We start from the raw sequence: 22,497 nt of genomic DNA, 5'->3' as shown, positions 1-22,497 counted from the left end.
CACTACAGTCTCTAGAGTTTACAGAGAATGGTGCGATAAACAAAACACATTCAGTGAGCGGCAGTTCTGTGGGCAAAACACCTTGTTAATGAGAGAGATCAGAGGAGAATGTCCAGACTCCTTCAAGCTAACAGAAAGGCCACAAATGCTCAAATAACAGCTGTTTAAAACAGTGGTGCAGAAGGGCATCTCTTAACGTACAACACCGTGAATAATTCAGGCTGTTGTGGAGGCAGAAGGGGATTCTACCCAGTACTAGATAAATGGCCGGATAGTGTACAATAATGTCAAATCTGAAAACATGGTCTGGAAAAGTGGTACATGGGACCATAGAAACAGTGTCTGATAAAGAATGATGATGAAATATTACATCCATAGATAATGTAGTCCAATTGGTTCATGTTCCACGGTAATTGGTGTCAATGGATCTCGTTATCCTGAAACTTTCATGATCTAAACATGGAATACTGTTTGTCAGTTTCCATAAAACTATGCATTAAGAGTAATGCAACAGTTACTTATCATTTTGAGCAGTTGTATCAATTGATAGTTAGATCATTGTAATGAAATGAATAGACAGTCATTTCAGATGTAATGTGTGAATTGCATTTTGAAATGGTAATACTTTGATGTTAAGTTGTGCCATTTTGAACAGGTGATTTTAGTTCAATGAACAAATGATCTTAGCTTTATGTGTATTGTATCCAAGCAATTGGAAAAAGTTTTCGAGTTTTGAAAAATTTGCATTTTGTGAGTTTTGTGTCTAGTTTTGAAAAATGACATCAATGTTCCGAAATTAGTGCCACAGTGATTGTAAAAAGCTGTAAAAGCACACTTTAATTTAAAGAGACTAATTATTTGGTCTTCTAAGAAATACAATATTTGAATGTGATTCCCATCTCGGTGAGGAACGAGAGCTGTCACAAGCGTCAGAATGAGTAGACCAAGGTGCAGCGTGGAATATGTTCATCTTGATGTTTAATGAAAGAAGGAACACTTACAAATTAAACAAAAATGACAGCAGACAGTTCCGTCTGGTACTCACAACTAAATGGAAAACAACTACCCACAAAAAACAAAGGAAAAACAGGCTGCCTAAGTATGGCTTCCAATCAGAGACAACGATAGACACCTGCCTCTGATTGGAAACCATACCCGGCCAAAACATAGAATGCCCTATCACCTATCACCTATCACACCCTGGCCTAGCTAAACAGAGAAAACACAGCTCTCCTAGGTCAGAGCATGACAAGAGCTCCATTGCTACGTCTTGGTAACTGAATTTTTTTTCTCCATAGTGGCCTACTGAATGTCTTTCAGTTACTGAATAACTTCAGTAACTCAATCTCTCTCAGTTACTGAATTACTTTTAGTAACTGAATCTCTCTCAGTTACTAACCTAAAAGGATGATAAAATTCTAGGAACTTTCTGCTATCTGCATTTGAGTTTATGTACAAATCTATTATTACAGAATGTTACAAGCTCTTGCTCTCTTTTGGTGGTATCAGAAGAGCTGACATGTGCTCTTAAGTTAAACATTCTGGAATTGTATTTCGATTACTATATCTTGACGAAAACCAATTTCCCTTAAATCTCCACCAGAGGAGGCTGGTGGGAGGAGCCATAGGAGAATGGGCTCATTCTAATGGCTGGAATTGAATCAATGCAACGGAGTCAAACACATTGTTTTCATGGGTTTGATGTGTTTGGAACCATTTCATTGATTCCATTCCAGCCATTACAATGAGCTCGTTCTCCTCCTATAGCTCCTCCCACCAGCCTCCTCTGATGTCTACATGTTTACCATACCATCATGTATTTTATTCATCTCCAAATTGAGCCACCTTATCTCTGAGTAAAGTTTAGATCAACTCAGAGAAATGAGACCTGAGATATTTCCTGTCTAAATGAGAGACCACATGGTAAAGTGGAGGTATTTGCTTGTCTTTTGATGTTAGCAGACAGACTGTACTGCAGGTCTTACCCAACCCCAATCAATTTAATCAATGTCGTGGCCATCGTGGCCAAAAGTTTTGAGAATGACACAAATATTAATTTCCACAAAGTTTGCTGCTTCAGTGTCTTTAGATATTTTTGTCAGATGTTACTATGGAATACTGAAGTATAATTACAAGCATTTCATACGTGTCAAAGGCTTTTATTGACAATTACATGAAGTTGATGCAAAGAATCAATATTTGCAGCGTTGACCCTTCTTTTTCAAGGCCTCTGAAATCCGCTCTGGCATGCTGTCAATTAACTTCAGGGCCACATCCTGACTGATGCTCAGCCCAGTCAAAACTGTTCGGTGCTCTGGCACCCCAATGGTGGAACAAGCTCCCTCACGATGCCAGGACAGCGGAGTCAATCACCACCTTCCGGAGACACCTGAAACCCCACCTCTTTAAGGAATACCTAGGATAGGATAAAGTAATCCTTCTAACCCCCCCCCCCACCCCTTAAAAGATTTAGATGCACTATTGTAAAGTGGTTGTTCCACTGGATATCATAAGGTGAATGCACCATTTTGTAAGTCGCTCTGGATAAGAGCGTCTGCTAAATGACTTAAATGTAAATGTAAAAATGTAAATGTAAATTCTTGCATAATCAATGCTTGGAGTTTGTCAAAATTTGTGGGTTTTTGTTTGTCCACCCGCCTCTTGAGGATTGACTACAAGTTCTCAATGGGATTAAGATATGGGGAGTTTCCTAGCCATGGACCCAAAATATTGATGTTTTGTTCCCCGAGCAACTTAGTTATCACTTTTGCCTTATGGCAAGGTGCTCCATCATGCTGGAAAAGGCATTGTTCATCACCAAACTGTTCCTGGATGGTTGGGAGAAGTTGCTCTCGGAGGATGTGTTGGTACCATTCTTTATTCATGGCTGTATCCTTAGGCAGAATTGTGAGTGAGCCCACTCCCTTAGCTGAGAAGCAACCCCACACATGAATGGTCTCAGGATGCTTTACTGTTGGCATGACACAGGACTGATAGTAGCGCTCACCTTGTCTTCTCCGGACAAGCTTTTTTCCGGATGCCCCAAACAATCGGAAAGGGGATTCATCAGAGACAATGACTTTACTCCAGTCCTCAGCAGTCCAATCCCTGTACCTTTTGCAGAATATCAGTCTGTCCCTAATGTTTTTCCTGGAGAGAAGTGGCTTCTTGACACCAGGCCATGCTCCAAAAGTCTTCGCCTCACTGTGCGTGCAGATGCACTCACACCTGCCTGCTGCCGTTCCTGAGCAAGCTCTGTACTGGTGGTGCCCCGATCCCGCAGCTGAATAAACTTTAAGAGACGGTCCTGGTGCTTGCTGGACTTTCTTGGGCGCCCTGAATCCTTCTTCACAACAATTGAACCGCTCTCCTTGAAGTTCTTGATGATCCAATAAATGGTTGATTTAGGTGCAATCTTACTGGCAGCAATATCCTTGCCTGTGAAGCCCTTTTTTTGCAAAGCAATGATGACGGCACGTGTTTCCTTGCAGGTAACCATGATTGACAGAGGAAGAACAATGATTCCAAGCACCACCCTCCTTTTGAAGCTTCCAGTCTGTTATTCGAACTCAATCAGCATGACAGAGTGATCTCCAGCCTTGTCCTCGTCAACACTCACACCTGTGTTAACGAGAGAATCACTGACATGATGTCAGCTGGTCCTTTTGTGGCAGGGCTGAAATGCAGTGGAAATGTTTTTGGGGGGATTCAGTTCATTTGCATGGCAAAGAGGGACTTTGCAATTAATTGAAATTCATCTGATCACTTTTCATAACATTCTGGAGTATATGCAAATTGCCATCATACAAACTGAGGCAGCAGACTTTGTGAAAATTAATATTTGTGTCATTCTCAAAACATTTGGCCATGACTGTACACCCCAAGGGTTCAAATTGTAAACCTCAGTGTGTAACAAGATCAAGGGGAAATATTAGATGAGAGGGTTTAGGAGTTGTGTGCCATAAAAGGCTACTTCCAGTCCAACCAGTTAAGGCAGGACAGTCACCCCAGGTGCACTCTCCTTCTCCTTCCTACTCTTCCTCCTCTTCGTCCCCCAACTCCATCCCCTCCACCCACACAGGTCCAGCATCGTTGGGCAGAAACACTAGAGCTTATCCTAGTGCCGCCAAAGTCAGCCAACTGGCCCTGTGCACTGCAGCCAGCCAGAGTGAGCATAATGTGCAGCGAAAGGTCCTCACTGTACAGACAAAACAGCTTAAAAAGACCCCAGTACGCAGCAGCAATGAGCTCCTGTGGACCGTCCCACTAGTCTCCAGTCTGTGTTGAAAGAGCCCCCCCTTATTAAGGCATGTTTCTGTCACTTCTAGCTGCAGTGATTTTAGACAGGGCACTTGAGGGGAGGTCATTTTGTTTCTGAGCATGAGGGTTTCTATGTCCACTCCTGGCTGTCCTACTGTGTCGGGCCTCTCTCGCCCTCACCGGCCCAGTCATGGCTGCTTTGTTCGGGTTGACCTTAACTGAACTAGGCTGACGCTGTGAGGAGGCCAGTTTGGCAGCCTGTCTCTGCCTGGCGGCAAGCTCAGGGAACTGCTTGGTGTAGAGAGTGTCTGTGTACTGCAGCTCTGGAGTGACCAGGTTCTGACAGTGTGTTTTGGTGGGCCCGACCAGCCCAGGGTTCAGGTTGTAGCCCTGGATGATGGCCGCCCCGTACTGGAAGGGCTTCAGCCCAGCGTCCTTCACCTGCGAAGGGTCCACTGCACCACCATCCTTCAGGCAGGTTTTGGCTAGTTCGGCACGTCGCTCCTGCAGCCGAGTCACCTCCCGCCTCATCTCCTCACGCCCCACAGTAGTGTCCACGCGTCGCCAGAAGGTGATGTTAAAGTGCAGGTAGAGCTGCCAGTCAAGGGCATTCCAGGCTCTGATCTTGTCGGCGGTGTGCGGGGAGAGCATGTGCCGTGTGCGCTCGCTTCGGCTGTTCAACTTAAAGGAGACGACGTCGTCCAGAGACCAGCAGAGGGCGCGCTTGAGCAGGATCATGGACTCGTCAAAGTACTCTGAGATGAGGATGAGGTGGAAGTCCTGCTCGATGGCATCAATGGCTTTGGCGCCCCGTGTCTCCAGGCCTCCGGGCGTCTCTGTTGCGACGTTGTTGTCGAAGCCAAAGTCAAAGGTCAGGATGTTACGGGCATAATGGTTATTGGGCAGGGAGGTGTTGTATCCACGCCAACCGTTGTCAAGGAAGTCATCCAGGCTGCGGGCCTTGTGGAAGGCGGGGATGCTCTTGTAGTAGATGAAGATGGACTCCATCATGGCAACGGGGTTCTTCAGGATGGAGAAGAAGAACGTGTCCTGGGGCATCACTTTCCTCACCTGAGACACAACAGGAAAAAAACAAAACAAGAACAAAATGTGTTAGTGGGATGCCTTGGTGGTGTATAATAATTTAACATTTATTGGCTAAAAAAATCTAGTAAAATGAATCTTGTGTTAGTCTGAACCTCAATATGATGCAGTAGAGGCTGCTTAGGGGAGGACGGCTCATAATAATGGCCGGAACAGAACAAATGGAATGGCATCAAACACATGGAAACCATGTGTTTGATGGAAACAATGTGTTTGATGTATCTGATAGCATTCCACTGATTCCGCTCCAGACATTACCACAAGCCTGTCCTCCCCAATTAAAGTGCCACCAACCTCCTGTGCTATGATGATACAACTCACCTCTGATGGTCTGAACCTCATGTGGTTGCACATGATGTTGAACTCTTTGACACTGCGGCTCCTCACTCCCTCCACAAAGTGTGAGGCGAAGAAGAAGGGATAGAACAGCTGGCTGTGCTTGTTCAGTGGAAGGGCGAACGTCAGATTGCGGCTGTCGCCATAGCGATATAAGATGTTCAGGATGGTGCTGCTGGCCGTTTTGTGCGTCTTGAGAAAGACGATGTGGTTCTTCGGCCGACAGGTGGCGCTGGCTACCTCCGATTTCACCTCGTTTACCACCCCTGCAACTACAGAGTTGGTGCCTAAAGGGGCAGGGCTGTTTCTACTCTTCAGCTGATTGGTTGAGGGGAGTTCGGGAGGTTTGTAAGGTAAGGTGGATACCACTCTGATAGATGGGTGGCCCAGCTGGAGAACTACAGACCCAGGAACACCCAAATGCAACTCATCATCACCCAGTGTGACTTTGGGCAGGGCTGCCTTTACTGCTGAAACTTTACCCCTTGCCTCTTTCCTAGAGTCTTTGACCTTATTGACAGTGTATGAGAGCTTTAGATGTTGGTGATTCTCCTGGACACGCCTCTCCACCCCTGGCTCATCTCTGCCATGTTGATGTTCTGCTACCTTCTGGTTCCCTTTGGCCCGTTGTTTAAGAGCTCCTTCCTCCTGTGACCTCATTTCCTCTTCTACGACAGGGGCGTGCGAAGAGCGCAAGCGTACCCAGTCCCTCTGCTCCGTCGGGAGCGTTCTCTGGATCTTGATGGTGAACTGCACATTCAGCAGCTTCTCGCTTAACATCTTATCGTTCCTGAAACCAAACAGTGTTAGACTACAGTTAGCCAATCACTGTCAGCCTGTTTCAAAACAAAACAATTATCCAGAACAGTTAAGTGGAGTGTAAAAGCTTGTTAGTTTCACCAAACATGATCTATTATATTGACAAGTTAGGAGAGTGACCACTCTAACAATCAAAATACATGTCCTCAATGATTGAAGGCAGGTGCGATCGGGTGGGACTATTCTAGCCAATGAAAGGGCAGATACGCGTGTGAACAACAGTCATTTTTCTCAAAGTTGTCAGAATTCCAAGTGCATTCACTTATATCAGTACATTTGTAACAGACTAAAGATTGCGAAACTTACAGTGCATTCAGAAAGTATTCAGACCCCTTTACTTTTTCCAAATTTTTGTTACGTTACAGCCTTATTCTAAAATGTATTAAATTACATGTTTTATATGTTAAATTACAATACCCCATAATGACAAAGTTAAAACAGTTTTTTAGAAATGTTTGCAAATTTATTAAAAAAACTAAAACAGAAACCTTATTTACATAGGCATTCAGACTCTTTGCTATAAGATTTGAAATTGAGCTCAGGGCCACCCTGTTTCCATTGACCATCCCTTAGATGTTTCTAAAACTTTAGATGTTTCTACAACTTCCACCTGTGGTAAATTCAATTGATTGGACATGATTTTGAAATGCACACACCTGTCTATATAAGCTTCCACAGTTGACAGTGCACGTCAGAGCAAAAACCAAGCCATGAGGTCAAAGGAATTGTCCATAGAGACAGGATTGTGCACATATCTGGGGAAGGTTACTAAAACATTTCTGCATCATTGAAGGTCCCCAAGACACAGTGGCCTCCATCATTCTTAAACTAATGAAGTTTGGAACCACCAAGACTCTTCCTAGAGGTGGCCGCCTGGCCAAACTGAGCAATCGAGGGAGAAGGGCCTTGGTCAGGGAGGTGACCAAGAACCCAATGGTCACTCTGACAGAGCTCCAGAGTTCCTCTGTGGAGATGGGAGAATCTTCCAGAAGGACAACCATCTCTGAAGCACTCCACCAATCAGGTCTTTATGGTAGAGTGGCCAGACGGAAACCACTTCCCAGTAAAAGGCATATGACAGCCCGCTTGGAGTTTGCCAAAAGCCACCAAAAGGACTCTCAGACCATGAGAAACAAGATTCTCTGGTCTGATGAAACCAAGATTGAACTCTTTGGCCTGAATGCCAAGCGTCACGTCTGGAGGAAACCTGGCACCATCCCTACGGTGAGGGACTGGGAGACTAGTCAGGATCGAGGGAAAAATGAACGGAGCAAAGTACAGAAAGATCCTTGATGAAAATCTGCTCCAGAGCGCTCAGGACCTCAGACTGGGGCAAAGGTTCACCTTCCAACAGGACAACGACCCTAAGCACACAGCAAGAGAGGCTTCGGGACAAGTCTCCGAATGTCCAGAGCCCGGACTTGAACCCGATCTAACATCTCTGGAGAGACCTGAAAATAGCCGTGCAGCGACGATCCCCATCCAACCTGACAGAGCTTGAGAGGATCTGCAGGGAAGAATGGGAGAAACTCCCCAAATACAGGTGTGCCAAGCTTGTAGCGTCATACCCAAGAAGACTCGAAGCTATAATCGCTGCCAAAGGTGCTTTAACAAAATACTGAGTAAAGGGTCTGAATACTTATGTAAATGTAATTTTTCTGTTTTTTTATTTTTATAATTGTTTGCTTTGTCAGTATGGGGTGTTGTGTGTAGATTGATAAGATTGAAAAATAACTATGTAATCAATTTTAGAATAAGGCTGTAACGTAACACCATTTTGAAAAAGTAAAGGGGTCTAAATACTTTCCGAATGTATATTCGATCAAACAAGCCTCACTCAATTCGACATTCTCTCATAGAAAAATCCTCTCGTTTCACCCATTCCTCTCTGGTTTCACTGCCAGTAATATCAATCCAGGTAGTATGAAGATCTGACCTAATAGCTACAGATGTAGGATCTTAATTTGAGCCACTTTGCTACAGCAGGAAAATGATCCTGTAGCAACAGAACATTTTAATTAAGTGGATTATAATTAAAGGATATTTTTGTAGTGGATGTTACATTTTTCATAATTTAAAATCAAGCCTAAAATGTCTAAATGGAAATTACAAATCTTTAAAAACCTTTTATAACCTAAAATAGACTAAAAGTTTTCAAATAAAGATCCTACATCTGTATGTACAGTAGCACCAGACTCACCTGGATTGCCAGACGACTCCTAGGATCTGGATGGCCACACAGAGCACAGTGAGGGCCATGAGCACCATCCATAGATTGCGCATGTGGCTGCACAGAACTACCTTCAGCCACCTGCAGGGGGAAACCAACCACAGGAACCACATTAGAGACTGCAGCAGCATCAGGTACAGAAATACTACAGACAACGGGACTGATTCTATGACTATAAACTCGTTTAAAGAATCTCAGGAATATCCTGTGTCTTTTACGAAATTATTTCATACCAACCTGCTGATATAATCTCATTCCAAAGCTGTAACTTCATTTTGAAATCGAATTTTGAAATCATAACCATGACACATTTGGATTAAAATGAGAATTGATCTATGCTAGACCACAGAAATGATCTCTGTACTGCTTGCTAGCTATAATTAGGATGACTGCTGCGCAAATGTTTGTATACACATGGTGTGTGTGCGAGAGGGAAGAGATAATCTCAATGATTTACAAGACAATCCAACAGCATCTCAATGAGTGGAACAGTGATTCACAGAAACTCTTCCAACTGTAGAGGAAATGTCACTATGACTGTTGGATTGGAATGCCTGTGGCGTAGTGGTGCATTGACCTTTCCCATCTGTTTGTGGGCTTCATGTTCTAATCAGAGCAATTAGCTGCCCTGTTTGATTCGGCCCATTGAACTGGCGTTGGCTAAATTAGAAGAAGAAAAACAACAATCCTCAATACACCCTCTGGGCCACTCTGTCCATACTGTGTGTGTGTTTCTGCTTCTGTTACAGCTACATCAGAGACATCTGGAACATCTGCCTTCTGCCTGAATGATTTCCAGACAGTTCTACCTCTCTCCCTCCCCCTTTCTCCATCTCTTCCCCTTCCTAATTTCCTCCTTCCCTATATCTCCCACTCCTATCATCTCTCTCACACATCCACCTGCTCACATGCTGTGTATGTTCGTGCATGTTGTGTGTGTGGTGCGTTTGTGTGTGTGTGTGTGCTCGTGCATGCTGCGTGTGGTGTGTCTGTGTGTGTGTCTGCCTGTGGATGTGAGTGTGTACATATGAGTATGTGTGTCCCTGAGCACAATCCATAAGTGCATGGCACCACTATCCTGTTCGTCAGCTGCCCCCAGCTGTTTGTCAGTGTAATACATTAGTCTGGCCACCAGGGGGTTAAAGCATGACACACACAGAGCCAGATGCAGACATCCATCACTGATGGGTCATCATCAAGACATGGGATGATGATGTCACTGTGGAGCTAGTTGATTGACTCAAACAGGCATGCCACCACCATGACTAAACAACACTACACATTACCCATGATCCTCTAGTTCAGTTGCCCCCCTGGAAGCAGCTAATAGGCAAACTCTGATTGGCCCGTGTCACAAATGGAGTAAAGGCAAGGGAGACAAACATGAAAATACCAGGCAAAGTAGATGCTAGGGACATGACACAACATGTGCCCTTAATATACCATTATATACCATCCTCCCTGTTTGTAGTGGTTTTTCATTGAACTCTGTTGTAACTTGCTTATGCATTGTGGCACTGACTAAATATGTCCCTGTGGTTGGGTGCTAGCAACATGGGTTGTGTGGGTTCTGGTTTGCGTTTGATCCGTTTTTTTACTGTACTTTCCCATGTGCATGGATAACTCCACTACGACACAAACGGAATAGGGATGACGTTCCTTTTTAACATGAATGAATAATGGAGTGAAACACTATGAAAGAGTTGGCTGTTTGAACTGATATTTGTCAGGAGTGAGAGAGAGAGAGAGAGAGAGAGAGAGAGAGAGAGAGAGAGAGAGAGAGAGAGAGAGAGAGAGAGAGAGAGAGAGAGAGACTTTTATTCTAGATACATCACTGATCTACATACAATGCCTTGAGATAGTGTTCACACCCCTTGACTTTTCCACATTTTGTTGTGTTACAGCCTGAATTTAAAATGGATTAAACACAAAACCCCATACACACAATACCCCATAATGTCAAAGAGGAATTATGTTTTTAGAAATGTTTACAAATTAATTTTAAAAAAATAGCTAAAACGTCTCGAGTATCCAACCACTTTGTTGTGGCAAGCCTAAAGTTCAGGGGTAAAATGTTGCTTAATTAAGTCACATAAGTTGCATGGACTCACTCTGTGTGCAATAACAGTGTTTAATGACTCCCAAAGCTAATGAATCTAACCTCTGTAAAAAAAAATATTTAACTAGGCAAGTCAGTGTGACTTGACGCCTCTAGCACTGAGATGCAGTGCCTTAGACCGCTGCGCCACTCGAGAGCCCACACATAAAATTAGCTTTAAGATCCCTAAGTCGAGCAGTGAATTTCAAACACAGATTCAACCACCAAGACCAGGGAAGTTTTCCAATGCCTTGAAAAGAAGGGAACCTATTGGTAGATGGGTCAAAATAAAAAGCAGACGTTGGATATCCCTTTGAGCACGGTGAAGTTGTTAATTACAACTTTGGATGGTGTATCAATACACCCTGTTGCCGGAGAGAAAGGAAACCGCTCAGACATTTCACCATAAGGCCAATGGTGACTTTAAAACAGTTACAGATGGCTGTGATAAGAGAGAACTGAGGATGGATCATCAACATTGTAGTTACTCCACAATACTAACCTAATTGAAAGAGTGAAAAGAAGGAAGCCTGTACAGAATACAAATATTCCAATACATGCATCTTGTTTGCAACAAGGCACTAAAGTAATAGTGAAATAGATTTTTGGTCCCGAATACAAAGTGTTATGTTTGGGGCAAATCCAATGCTACACATTACTGAGTACCACTCTTCATATTTTCAAGCATAGTGGTGGCTGCATCATGTTATGGGTATGCTTGTAATCATTTTTCAGGATACAAAATTTACGGAATGGCAAAATCCTAGAGCAAAACCTGGTTCAGTCTGCTTTCCACCAGACACTGGGAGATGAATTCACCTTTCAGCAGGACAATAACCTAAATCACATGGCCAAATCTACACTGGAGTTGCTTACCAAAAAGATCAACAACCAATTTGACAGAGCTTGAAGAATTTCAGAAGAATAATGGGCAAGCATTGCACAATCCAGGTGTAGAAAGCTCTTAGAGACCTACCCAGAAAGACTCACAGCTGTAATTGCTGCCAAAGATGCTTCTACAAAGTATTGACTAGGGAGTATGAATACTTGTGTAAATGAGATACAGTATTTCTGTATATAATTTTCTTTAAAATGGCAAACATTTCTACAAACATGTTTTCACTTCGTCATTATGGGGTGTTGTGTGTAGACGGGTGAGATAAAAAACTAAAATGTAATCCGTTTTGAATTCAGGCTGTAACACAACAAAATATGGAATAAGTCAAGGGGTATGAATACTTTCTGAAGGCACTGGATAGGTAAAAGTAAATTAATCCACAAATATAGATTTACATTTATCTTAAATGACCCCATTTTCATGAATTTGATGATATACGCTTGAAGCTCATTAAAAAACAGCATGTGACTTGAACCAGGAAGTAGGCAAGACTTTCATAGGGTATAGGACATAGGAAAGGATACCACAGTAGAAGAGAGAGTATTTGCAATTGAAATCTGTCCAAAGTCATGGTAATTACAACTGGTTAAGTTGCTGTACATAAGTCAAAGAAAACAACATTGTGGTGACCTTGTACCCTGAAGACATTCCTGTCTCTGCCTCCTGCCTGCCATCTCTCTCTCTCTCTCTCTCTTTCTCATTCTCTGTCTCGCTCTCTTTCGCTCACTCTGTCTGTCTGTGTCTCTCTCTCGCTCTCTGTCTTTCTTGGATACAAATACTCTGCCTGACTCCACTCACATCCCCTACCACACACATTCTCTGCATACAAACCACACTCAGATACACACACACACACCTTTTATACACTCAGAACACGTGCATGGACACACACACACAGACACACACACACACAGACACACACACACACACACACACACACACACACACACACACACACACACACACACACACACACACACACACACACACACACACACACACACACACACGCACAGTCTAGCAGCTCATTTGGATGTGGCAGTTAAAGGCTTAGACGCTTATATGAGGAGATCATATCAAAGGTTACCTCTAAAGAAAGAAATAGAGCCAACTAATTTAGATGTACTTAATAAAAACAGCCAACTGGTTTTGTCATGCTCTGTGGTCACATCCAGTTCCACTGCACTGAATAAAAACAGACTTTCCAAAAACCTTCCTCAGCCCTGCACCACAAACTATTGCCGGTCAAACAGAAAATGGAGAGGGACTGGGGTTAGTTTGAGTCTAACTGGAGGACCGTGGCACCCCCGAAATCCCTTCCACATGAAGAGAGAGGGAGAGGAAGAGAGAGAATAGTTGATTTAATAGTCGTGATACTAATAGCTGAGTTTGATGACATTTCTACATAAGTCACATACATGTAAGTCACTGAAGACTACCGACATCCACGTGTCACTGAGGACCCCTACAGCGCAGCACAGTCGATAATAATCAAACTACGGCGCTACAATTCAGCACAGACCCAATACAAACACAGCTTAGAGAAGGAAACCTCATTCATGATTAGCAGACGTATGCACACACACACACACACACACACACACACACACACACACACACACACACACACACACACACACACACACACACACACACACACACACACACACACACACACACACACACACACACACACACACAATGACAATACTTCTATTGTGATATGAGCAGTAATAACAGTCATATTGCCAAGGTATTAAATTGAGCGGCAGCAGCCTACAGAGAGATAGACAAACACCAGGAGGCCATGGAGCCCATGGACATGAGGAATGAATAAAAGGGCTTTTTAACAAAATGCTTCAGGTTTTCCCAGGCTATGGAGACATCTGGAGAATGGCCTGCCATTCCCTGCCTGCTGCACAGTTACACTCCTGCATGCCAGCCGACACATATACACAGTACACAGTACACAGTACACACACACACACACACACACACACACACACACACACACACACACACACACACACACACACACACACACACACACACACATACTTTCCCACAGGCATTTAAGGTACATCAGATTCTCTCATATACTACTTTGGACGCTACACACACACACACTCAGACAGGATCATGCATGCACAAAAGCATAGATTCACACAAACATAGCCTACATACACTGAGCATTTTCCGTCACTCTCCCTCCCTCTAACTTTCTACCTGGGGTTGAACTTTTGGTCACAAGGGATGGAAAGGCCCTGAACCCAGTCCTACTGTATATGATGGATTGCATTCTTGCATGCTTTCCTAGGTCACATTTATGTCTTTAATAACATTTCCCAACTCCTACCTGGCTGGCCCGGACTTGGCCAGTTAAACAGGGAGTTGTGGTAATCTCACTGGATGTTGATCCCTAATCATGATATACAACCCTACAGAATGACTTCTAGGTCTTTTTCGTAGGTGTAAAATATTTGTATTAGATTATACAGTAGTAGCTACTTGTGTAAACAGTAAGATTATGCAGTCTGTACATAGTAATATAGCTATTATCTGTAACAGTAAAAGGAAAACGTACAGTGGTTGATTCTGTGTCCTTGTGTGGAGTAAGGTCGGGCAGACCGGTTTATTATGGTGCTGATATCTGCTGTATTAGGCTGTACTAGGCACTGACATCCTACAAGTTTTCCATCTTGTTCTTATCGGTTCCAAATGAAAAGCCAATGATCTTTAAGCTGAATTTCAGGACTGTTTTTCATCCATGTTCTTGAACACTATTAGGGGTTTGACTATTGGACGATTAGAAATTGAACTTTGGGTCACTTTATTACTCATCTGGTCTTGCCTGACATTTAGATTTGTACCTGTTTATGACCTGTTCACCATAATTTGTGTTTGCATTGAAGTTGACTGTTTTAAAAAGTGCTCTCAGTGCAGTTTAGGCTTTAAATGTATGTTTTAAGAAAACGAGGATTCCCCTCAGTTTTACTGAGAAGAGCTATTTTTATTTCAGTAGGACCCCCCAAACACGCCAATCTACGCCTGCGGCATCTAAATGTTAAAGTTAAATAATTGATGAATTTTGTGGATCTATTCTGCATTGCTTGTTGTTGCAATTAAATCTCATTGTCTTTGAAACGTGTCATCTTACTTCTATTAGAATGGTAATAAAAATCATTCTGGACCAAAAGATTTACAAAACCATTACAATAACTGCCGATTTGCTTAAATGCCAACAGTGCCATTGTATTATTTTCTCTTCTTAGTCTACAGTTTGTGGTCAGTTTGAATGGGAGCAATCGCTATTTAATTAAAGTGAAGAATTTGCGTCTGACTTTTATTTTCCCAAAGTATGGGCAAGTTGGCCTAGGCTGTAGCAACGAGTACTCTAAATCATTTCTAAATAAACATCTCATCGTATGGCACTCCACTGTTAGATTTGGTTCTCTGCCAGCGCATATGAATAACGTAATGTATCTGTAGTCCGCTGTTTCGCCTGTTATGGACTATTGTGGGCAATAGCATCACCGACCAACAGCTTTCCAATGAACTATCGCTAAAGGAATGTAACGCAATACAAAAGACCAGAAGTCACAATTAATTCACTTACGAGCAACATGGTAGAGACGAGGTCAGGGAGAACAGCTCGCGCTCCTTGATAGATTTCCTTGGCGAGGGTGGCATCTCGCGTGTCTGTCCCAGGAGGGGGATGCTCAGGAACCCCGGTCCTGCATGCAACTCCGACCAACCCAAGTCACTCTTCCAAGACTCCCCGTTCCCAAGCCACAGATTCCCTAGTCCCCTTTTAGAGTAGGGTTCCCCCCGCTCTCAGTTTATAACTCCTCCCGCTGCCGACTCATTGGCTCGACGCGCAGACAAACCAAATAAAGGGAGTCCGAAAGGGATGGAGAAAGGTGTGAGAGAGGGGCAGGAGGTTACAGCGGATGAAATCGAGAACAAAGGCAGGGATTCTTTGTCACCAGCTAGGTAGTTGTCACACCGTTCTTCACAAAGATAAAGCAGTTACATGCAACCTTGCTCAGCGTCAAGTGGAATTTGTAGCATTAACAGTTTGGGTAAATTCACATTAATGTCGAATTATACTGGAAGTGTGAGTAGGTTTGTCTTTTGTGTGAAATATCTAGGAGCATATTACATTTATGAGGTGATGGTTGTTAATATTATAGCCCAATAACACTTTACTGTAACAGGCTTATAACCATAAAACCGCCTGGCTGTTTACTCCTTTTTGGAATAAATCCGGTAATATAATAGCGGCAACATCCATAATGAGTTTTCCAGCTGAGAGTCTGCATTTAAAATGGCACCAAATACAAAAAGGTCCAGAAATGTGCTCCACTGTCCCAAAATGCTATCTACACCTGCAGGGAAAATCTTCAAGAATAGCTATTTTCACAGGTTGTGACAAAAATAAGTGTGAGAGTTTTGCAGCAGTGACAGGCAGGGGCGTACTGGGACAAAATTCAGCCCTGGCATTTTAGCCACACCAGCCCACATTCCTGCGTGCGCTCCAAACAAGAGAGCATTTATTTTTCTCGCAATATGTTTACTGAGTGATGATATTTTATTTATTTCACAGGCTTCTTAGAAAACCTGGTGGATTTGTTGTTCAGCAATGTCGTGGGAACCCCCCAGCACATCAGGAGAAGAACGCTGAGGCAGTATGTGGCCAGGCACCAGTCCCACTTCAGGTTGGTTACATTTGATCTGGTCATAGGTCAAAATACTATCACTTCTTGTCTGTCCTGGAATTCACCCAACAACCATTGATAATGTAATCAGTACTGTGTGTATCAACTCTATCTTGTTTTTCTACAGATCGAGGACAGGAGGGATGATTTGTCATGGAGTGCCCTGACTAAAAGACAGGTTGATACAGATTTTCTGAACTGGAAGAGACACTCGGCATTCAAATTATACAAGACACATCTATTACTTTTCATAATATTTTGTTATAATTTAATTGAATGGTGGGGGCTGTGTATTCTTCAAACATGTTAGGGAGCTGTTTAACTGACTTGCCTAGTTAAATAAAGGTTAAATAAAATAAAATAAATATAATTAATATGGGACACCATACAAAGGGACGGCAACTAACATGTACCAACAGACAAAATGCTGATAGGTACCCCCCCCCCCCCCCTTCAACTCGGAAAAAGACATTGAAAACTAATCTGGATTTGTAAATTAGGTAGCTAGCTATTTTTATGAGAACAGGCATGTTGTTTGGGTCAGTACTTGAACAATATTTAACATAAACACATTTAGCATCTCCTGGCTTCCGCACATAGCCTACAAGCCACTGATGCAGACCTTTGGAGCATCTACATTTTCAAAAGTCTAATAAATCCATTATTTCTTTTAGACAGGTCTAAAGAAGCATGATATGAATAAAATGTAGTCTATTTCAGAAGAACAGAATAGCATACTCTGAGTTGTCCTTATGTTAGGTCCTGATCTGGCTATGCCAAATGGCTGTGGGCTACACTACTTTGTTTAGCAGACAAGATTTGCTTAGAATTCCATGGCATTATTTTATAGTATGAAGAATACAATTGAACAAAGCTGAATAAAATAGAAAGAATATTTTTACCAAATGATTTGAGGGTGGTGCACACAAATCAAATCACATCAAATTGTATTTGTCACATGGGCCGAATACAACAGGTGTAGACCTTACAGTGAAATGCTTACTTACAAGCCAACAATACTTTAAGGACAACGCTTTAAGAAGTTTTAAGAAAAAAAACAAATAAATAAGTGTAAAATAAGTAAAAAATAGAAAATAAAAAAATTACAATTTAAAATAAAAGTAACAAATAATGATACAGCAGCAGTAAAAGGGGTTATACAGGGGTTATCGGTACAGAGTCAATGTGCGGGGGCACCAATTACTTGAGGTAATTGAGGTAATATGTACATGTAGGTAGAGTTAAAGTGACTATGCATAGATTATATAAACAGAGAGTAGAAGAAGCATAAAAGAGGGGTCTGGGTAGCCCTTTGATTAGCTGTTCATGAATCTTATGGCTTGGGGGTATAAGCTGTTAAGAAGGCTTTTGGACCTAGACTTGGCACTCCCGTGTAAAGGTGTAGAGGTCCTGGATGGCAGGCAGCTTAGCCCCAGTGATGTACTGGGCCGTACGCACTACCCTCTGTAGTGCCTTGTGGTCAGAGGCCGAGCAATTGCCATACCAGGCAGTGATGCAACCAGTCAGGATCCTCTCGTTGATGCAGCTGTAGAACCTTTTGAGGATCTGAGGACCCATGCCAAATCTTTTCAGTCTCCTGAGGGGGAATAGGCTTTGTCATGCCCTCTTCACAACTGTCTTAGTGTGTTTGGACCATGATAGTTTGTTGGTGATGTGGACACCAAAGAACTTGAAGCTCTCAACCTGTTCCACTACAGCCCTGTCGATGAGAATGGGGACGTGCTCGGTCCTCCTTTTTCTGTAGTCCACGATCATCTCTTTTGTCTTGATCACGTTGAGGGAGATGTTTTTGTCCTGGCACCACACGGCCAGGTCTCTGACCTCCTCCCTATAGGCTGTCTCGTTGTTGTCTGTGATCAGGCCTACCACTGTTGTGTCAATGACAAACTTGATGATGGTGTTGGAGTCGTGCCTGGCCATGCAGTCATGAGTGAACAGGGAGTACAGGAGGGGACTGAGCACACAACCCTGAGGGGCCTCCGTGTTGAGGATCAGCGTGAAGGATGTGTTGTTCCCTACCATTACCACCTGGGGGCGGCCCATCAGGAAGTCCAAGATCCAGTTGCAGAGGGAGGTGTTTAGTCCCAGTGTCCTTAGCTTAGTGATGATCTTTGAGGGCACTACGGTGTTGAACGCTGAGCTGTAGTCAATGAATAGCATTCTCACATAGGTGTTCCTTTTGTCCATGTGGGAAAGGGCAGTGTTGAGTGCAATAGAGATTCAATCATCTGTGGATCTGTTGGGGCTGTATGCAAATTGGAGTGGGTCTAGGGTTCCTGGGATAATGGTGTTGATGTGAGCCATGACCAGCTTTTCAAAGCACTTACAGACGTGAGTGCTATGGGTCGGTAGTCATTTAGGCAGGTTACCTTAGTGTTCTTGGGCACAGGGACTATGGTAGTCTGCTTGAAACATGTATCTATTACAGACTCAGTCAGGGATAGGTTGAAAATGTCAATTAAGACACTTGCCAGTTGGTCAGCGCATGCTCGGAGTACACATCCTGGCAATCCGTCTGACCCTGCGGCCTTGTGAATGTTGACCTGTTTAAAGGTCTTCCTCACATCGGCTATGGAGAGCGTGACCACACAGTCGTCCAGAACAGCTGGTGCTCTCATGCATGTTTCAGTGTCACTTGCCTCGACGCGACCATAGAAGTAATTTAGCTCGTCGGTAGGCTTGTGTCACTGGTCAGCTTGCGGCTGTGCTTCCCTTTGTAAGCCCTGCCACATCCGACGAATGTCGTAGCAGTTGTAATACAATTCAATCTTAGTCCTGTAATGACGCTTTGCCTGGTTGATTGTTCGCCGGAGGGTATAGCGGGATTTCTTATATGCTTCCAGGTTAGAGTCCCACTCCTTGAAAGCGGCAGCTCTACCCTTTAGCTCAGTGCGGATGTTAGCTTTAATCCATGGCTTCTGGTTGGGGTATGTACATATGGTTACTGTGGGGATGACGTCATCAATGCCCTTATTGATGAAGCCAGTGACTGATGTGGTGTACTCTTCATTGCCATCGGAAGATTCCCGGAACATATTCCATTCTATGCTAGCAAAACCGTCCTGTAGCTTTGCATCTGCTTCATCTGACCACTTTCTTATTGACTGAGTCACTGGTGCTTTCTGCTTAAGTTTTTGCATGTAAGCAGGAATCAGGAGGATGGAATTATGGTAAGATTTGCCAAATGGAGGGTGAGGGAGAGCTTTGTACGCGTCTCTCTGTGTGGTGTAAAAGTGGTCTAGAGTTTTTTTCCTTCCCTCTGGTTGTACATTTAACATACTGGTAGAGATTAGGTCAAACGGATTTGAGTTTCCCTTCATTAATGTCCCCGGCCAGTAGGAGCGCCGCCTCTGGATGAACGTTTTCCTGTTTGCTTATGGCTCTATACAGCTCAATGAGTGCTGTCTTAGTGCCAGCATCAATCTGCAGTGATATTTAGACATCTACGAAAAATATAGATGTAAACTCTCTTGGTAAATAGTGTTGTCTATAGCTTATCATGAGATACTCGTCCTCAGGTGAGCAAAACCTCGAGACTTCCTTAGATTTCTTGCACCAGCTGTTGTTTACAAATATACATATGCCGCCCCTTGTCTTACCAGAGGCCGCTGTTCTAGCCTACCGAAAAAGCTTAAACCCAGCCAGCTGTATGTTAATCATCTCATCATTCAGCCACAACTCGGTGAAACATTAGATATTACAGCTTTTATTGTCCCGTTGGTAGGATATACATGCTCATAGTTTGTCTATTTTATTATTGATTTATTGTACGTTGGCTAATAGGACTGATGGTAAAGGTAGATTACCATCTCAGCAACGGATCCTTACAAGGCACCCGGACCGTCGTCCACGATATCTCCGCCTTTTCCTCCTGCGAATGAAGATTAAGAATTCCTCCAGTACGGGGTGAGTAATCGCTGCCCTGATATCAAGAAGCTCTTTTTGGTCATAAGACACAGTGGCAGAAACATTATGTAGAAAATAAGTTACAAATAATGTGAAAAAACATACACAATAGCACAATTGGTTAGGGGATCGTAAAACGGCAGTCATCTCCTTCAGCGCTATTTTTCCACATTATTCCACATGCGGCTATTCTGTGTTGAGCGTTAACAAATAAATAGGTATTCCTATATGCTTCATTTAGAGTTGTTAATGTAACTTTAGGTGTTCTATATGTTTTCATTGTTAATACATTGTAAGGCTGCATGATGAGACTAATGATGATTCGAAAAAAAGTTGCTTGAAAGGCATGAGCTCTGCTTTGTTTTTTTGCGCAGGCTGTACACACAACATCAGTCACTTATTCACAATTTGACAAGCACTTGATAATGCCTAGAATTTCATGGTGGCATCCCCTTTGTGTGGCTGCAATGCACCCTTTTTGCGGCCAGTGTCCGTTGTGCCCTTCTCCCTGCACTCCGAATCACCTCTCCCTCTCTGGGACAACTGTGGGATGCGATAGATCCTAAATGAATACAACCACTAGCATCAAAAAAACTTGTTTTACTCAATGTGGCTGACGCAACAGATCAGAACATTTAGCTTAAAATGTTGATAAACTATTAGGCTATTTCTTCACATTATAAGCGCAGCAATGCTCAAAGGGTAGTAGGCTAAAAGCCCGACTGTTCCATTAGTGGAAAACACCATTATCAAAAGTGATCACAAATGCAATTATGCATGTAATGCTTTTATTATAAAGGTGCATTTTATGGTGAAAATTATCTTCCCCAAACTTGAAAGTCACACACTGCTTATGTATGCCAGTTAGGCTCTACACCCCTTGTAAAGCGGATTAATGTGCTTAATTTAAAAAAGTTATTTGGTCACTTTAGTTGTGATACAAACCTTATCAAAACAAATAGGCCTATGGGCTAGGCTACATGAGGTGTGCGACTATGATTAGAATAGCCTAATATTGTCACCCATCAGACTATTCTTGATTTAATCTTGTCTTTACTTTTACTAAATAATATATGTGCTAAATTTGTTTTGATTTAGAATGGACCATTATCATGCACCTGTATAGAAACAGGGGCAGGGGGAAAATACATGTCATCTATGCACTTAAAGAGCGAAAGGAGGAAGCTTTTCCCATGGTTCGTTTTCATTCCAGCCAGGTACTGTAGGCTATACTCCTGTTGTAAATATAAGCAATGTGCTTAATATTAGGAACGTTGAGAAATAAATATAGTAGGCTTAGCCTATAGAAAGCTGATGGGATCATCCTATTTTTGGTAGAGGCCATCACTCTGTTTTCTCGCACAATTGCATAGCCTATAAAAATGTTGCGCAACATGAGCTCATGGGCTCTCATGAAGTGTTTGATTAGATTTTCAATTCCGTTTGCATTGATGTCAGAGTGATTAGAGGGACAATAGAGTGCTGAGTACCAGGCAGTTAGCAAGTTTGGTAGGCTACTAATGACCAGCAGCAGCATCAACGCTTGGAGAAGCCTTATTACCATGACTAAATGGTCACGTGGAATTTGACTGCCTTCATGACTCGTGACCGCTGATATGGTGGTAATACTGTCTCCGCAACAGCCCGATCTGCTACTACAGTGCTTTCAGAAAGTATACACACCCCTTGACTTTCTCCACATTTTGTTGCGTTACAAGGTGGGATTAAAATGGATTTAATTGTCATTTTTTTGTCAATGATCTACACAACATACTTAGTAATGTCAAAGTGAAAGAAAAATTCTAACATTTGTTCAAAAAGGTCCAGGTATGTACTCCAATGTTCCAAAAGGCTATCTTCACCTGCAAGGAAAATCTTCAAAAATACCTGGACCTTTTTGAACGAATGTTAGAATTTTTCTTTCACTTTGACATTACTAAGTATGTTGTGTAGATCGTTGACAAAAATATGAGGGTGAGAATTTTGCAGCAGTGACAGGCAGGGACGTGCTGAGACAAAATTCAGCCCTGGCATTTTAGCCACACCAGCCCACATCACTGTGTGCGCTCCAAACTAGAGTACAGTTATCCCCCCCCCCCCCCCCCCC

At 43.0% G+C, this 22,497-nt stretch overlaps 1 protein-coding gene across 1 annotated transcript; it reads right to left on the bottom strand.

Annotated features, from left to right (window-relative positions):
* Positions 1-961: 961 nt before the first annotated feature.
* LOC106581346 (galactose-3-O-sulfotransferase 2) lies at positions 962-15,563 on the bottom strand. The gene is made up of 4 exons (XM_014163348.3): positions 15,362-15,563; positions 8,720-8,830; positions 5,686-6,490; positions 962-5,331 (listed from the first exon to the last, which is right to left on the bottom strand). The coding sequence occupies exons 1-4, from the start codon at positions 15,433-15,435 to the stop codon at positions 4,303-4,305; spliced, it is 2,019 nt and encodes a 672-aa protein (XP_014018823.3). The 5' UTR covers positions 15,436-15,563; the 3' UTR covers positions 962-4,302.
* Between the last annotated feature and the right edge of the window lie 6,934 nt (positions 15,564-22,497).

Source organism: Salmo salar, chromosome 20 (assembly GCF_965601325.2).
Source record: "Salmo salar chromosome 20, fSalSal1, whole genome shotgun sequence".
NCBI lineage: Eukaryota > Metazoa > Chordata > Actinopteri > Salmoniformes > Salmonidae > Salmo > Salmo salar.
Note: the sequence above shows the minus strand (reverse complement) of the source record. Positions and strands in the feature narration are given on the sequence as shown.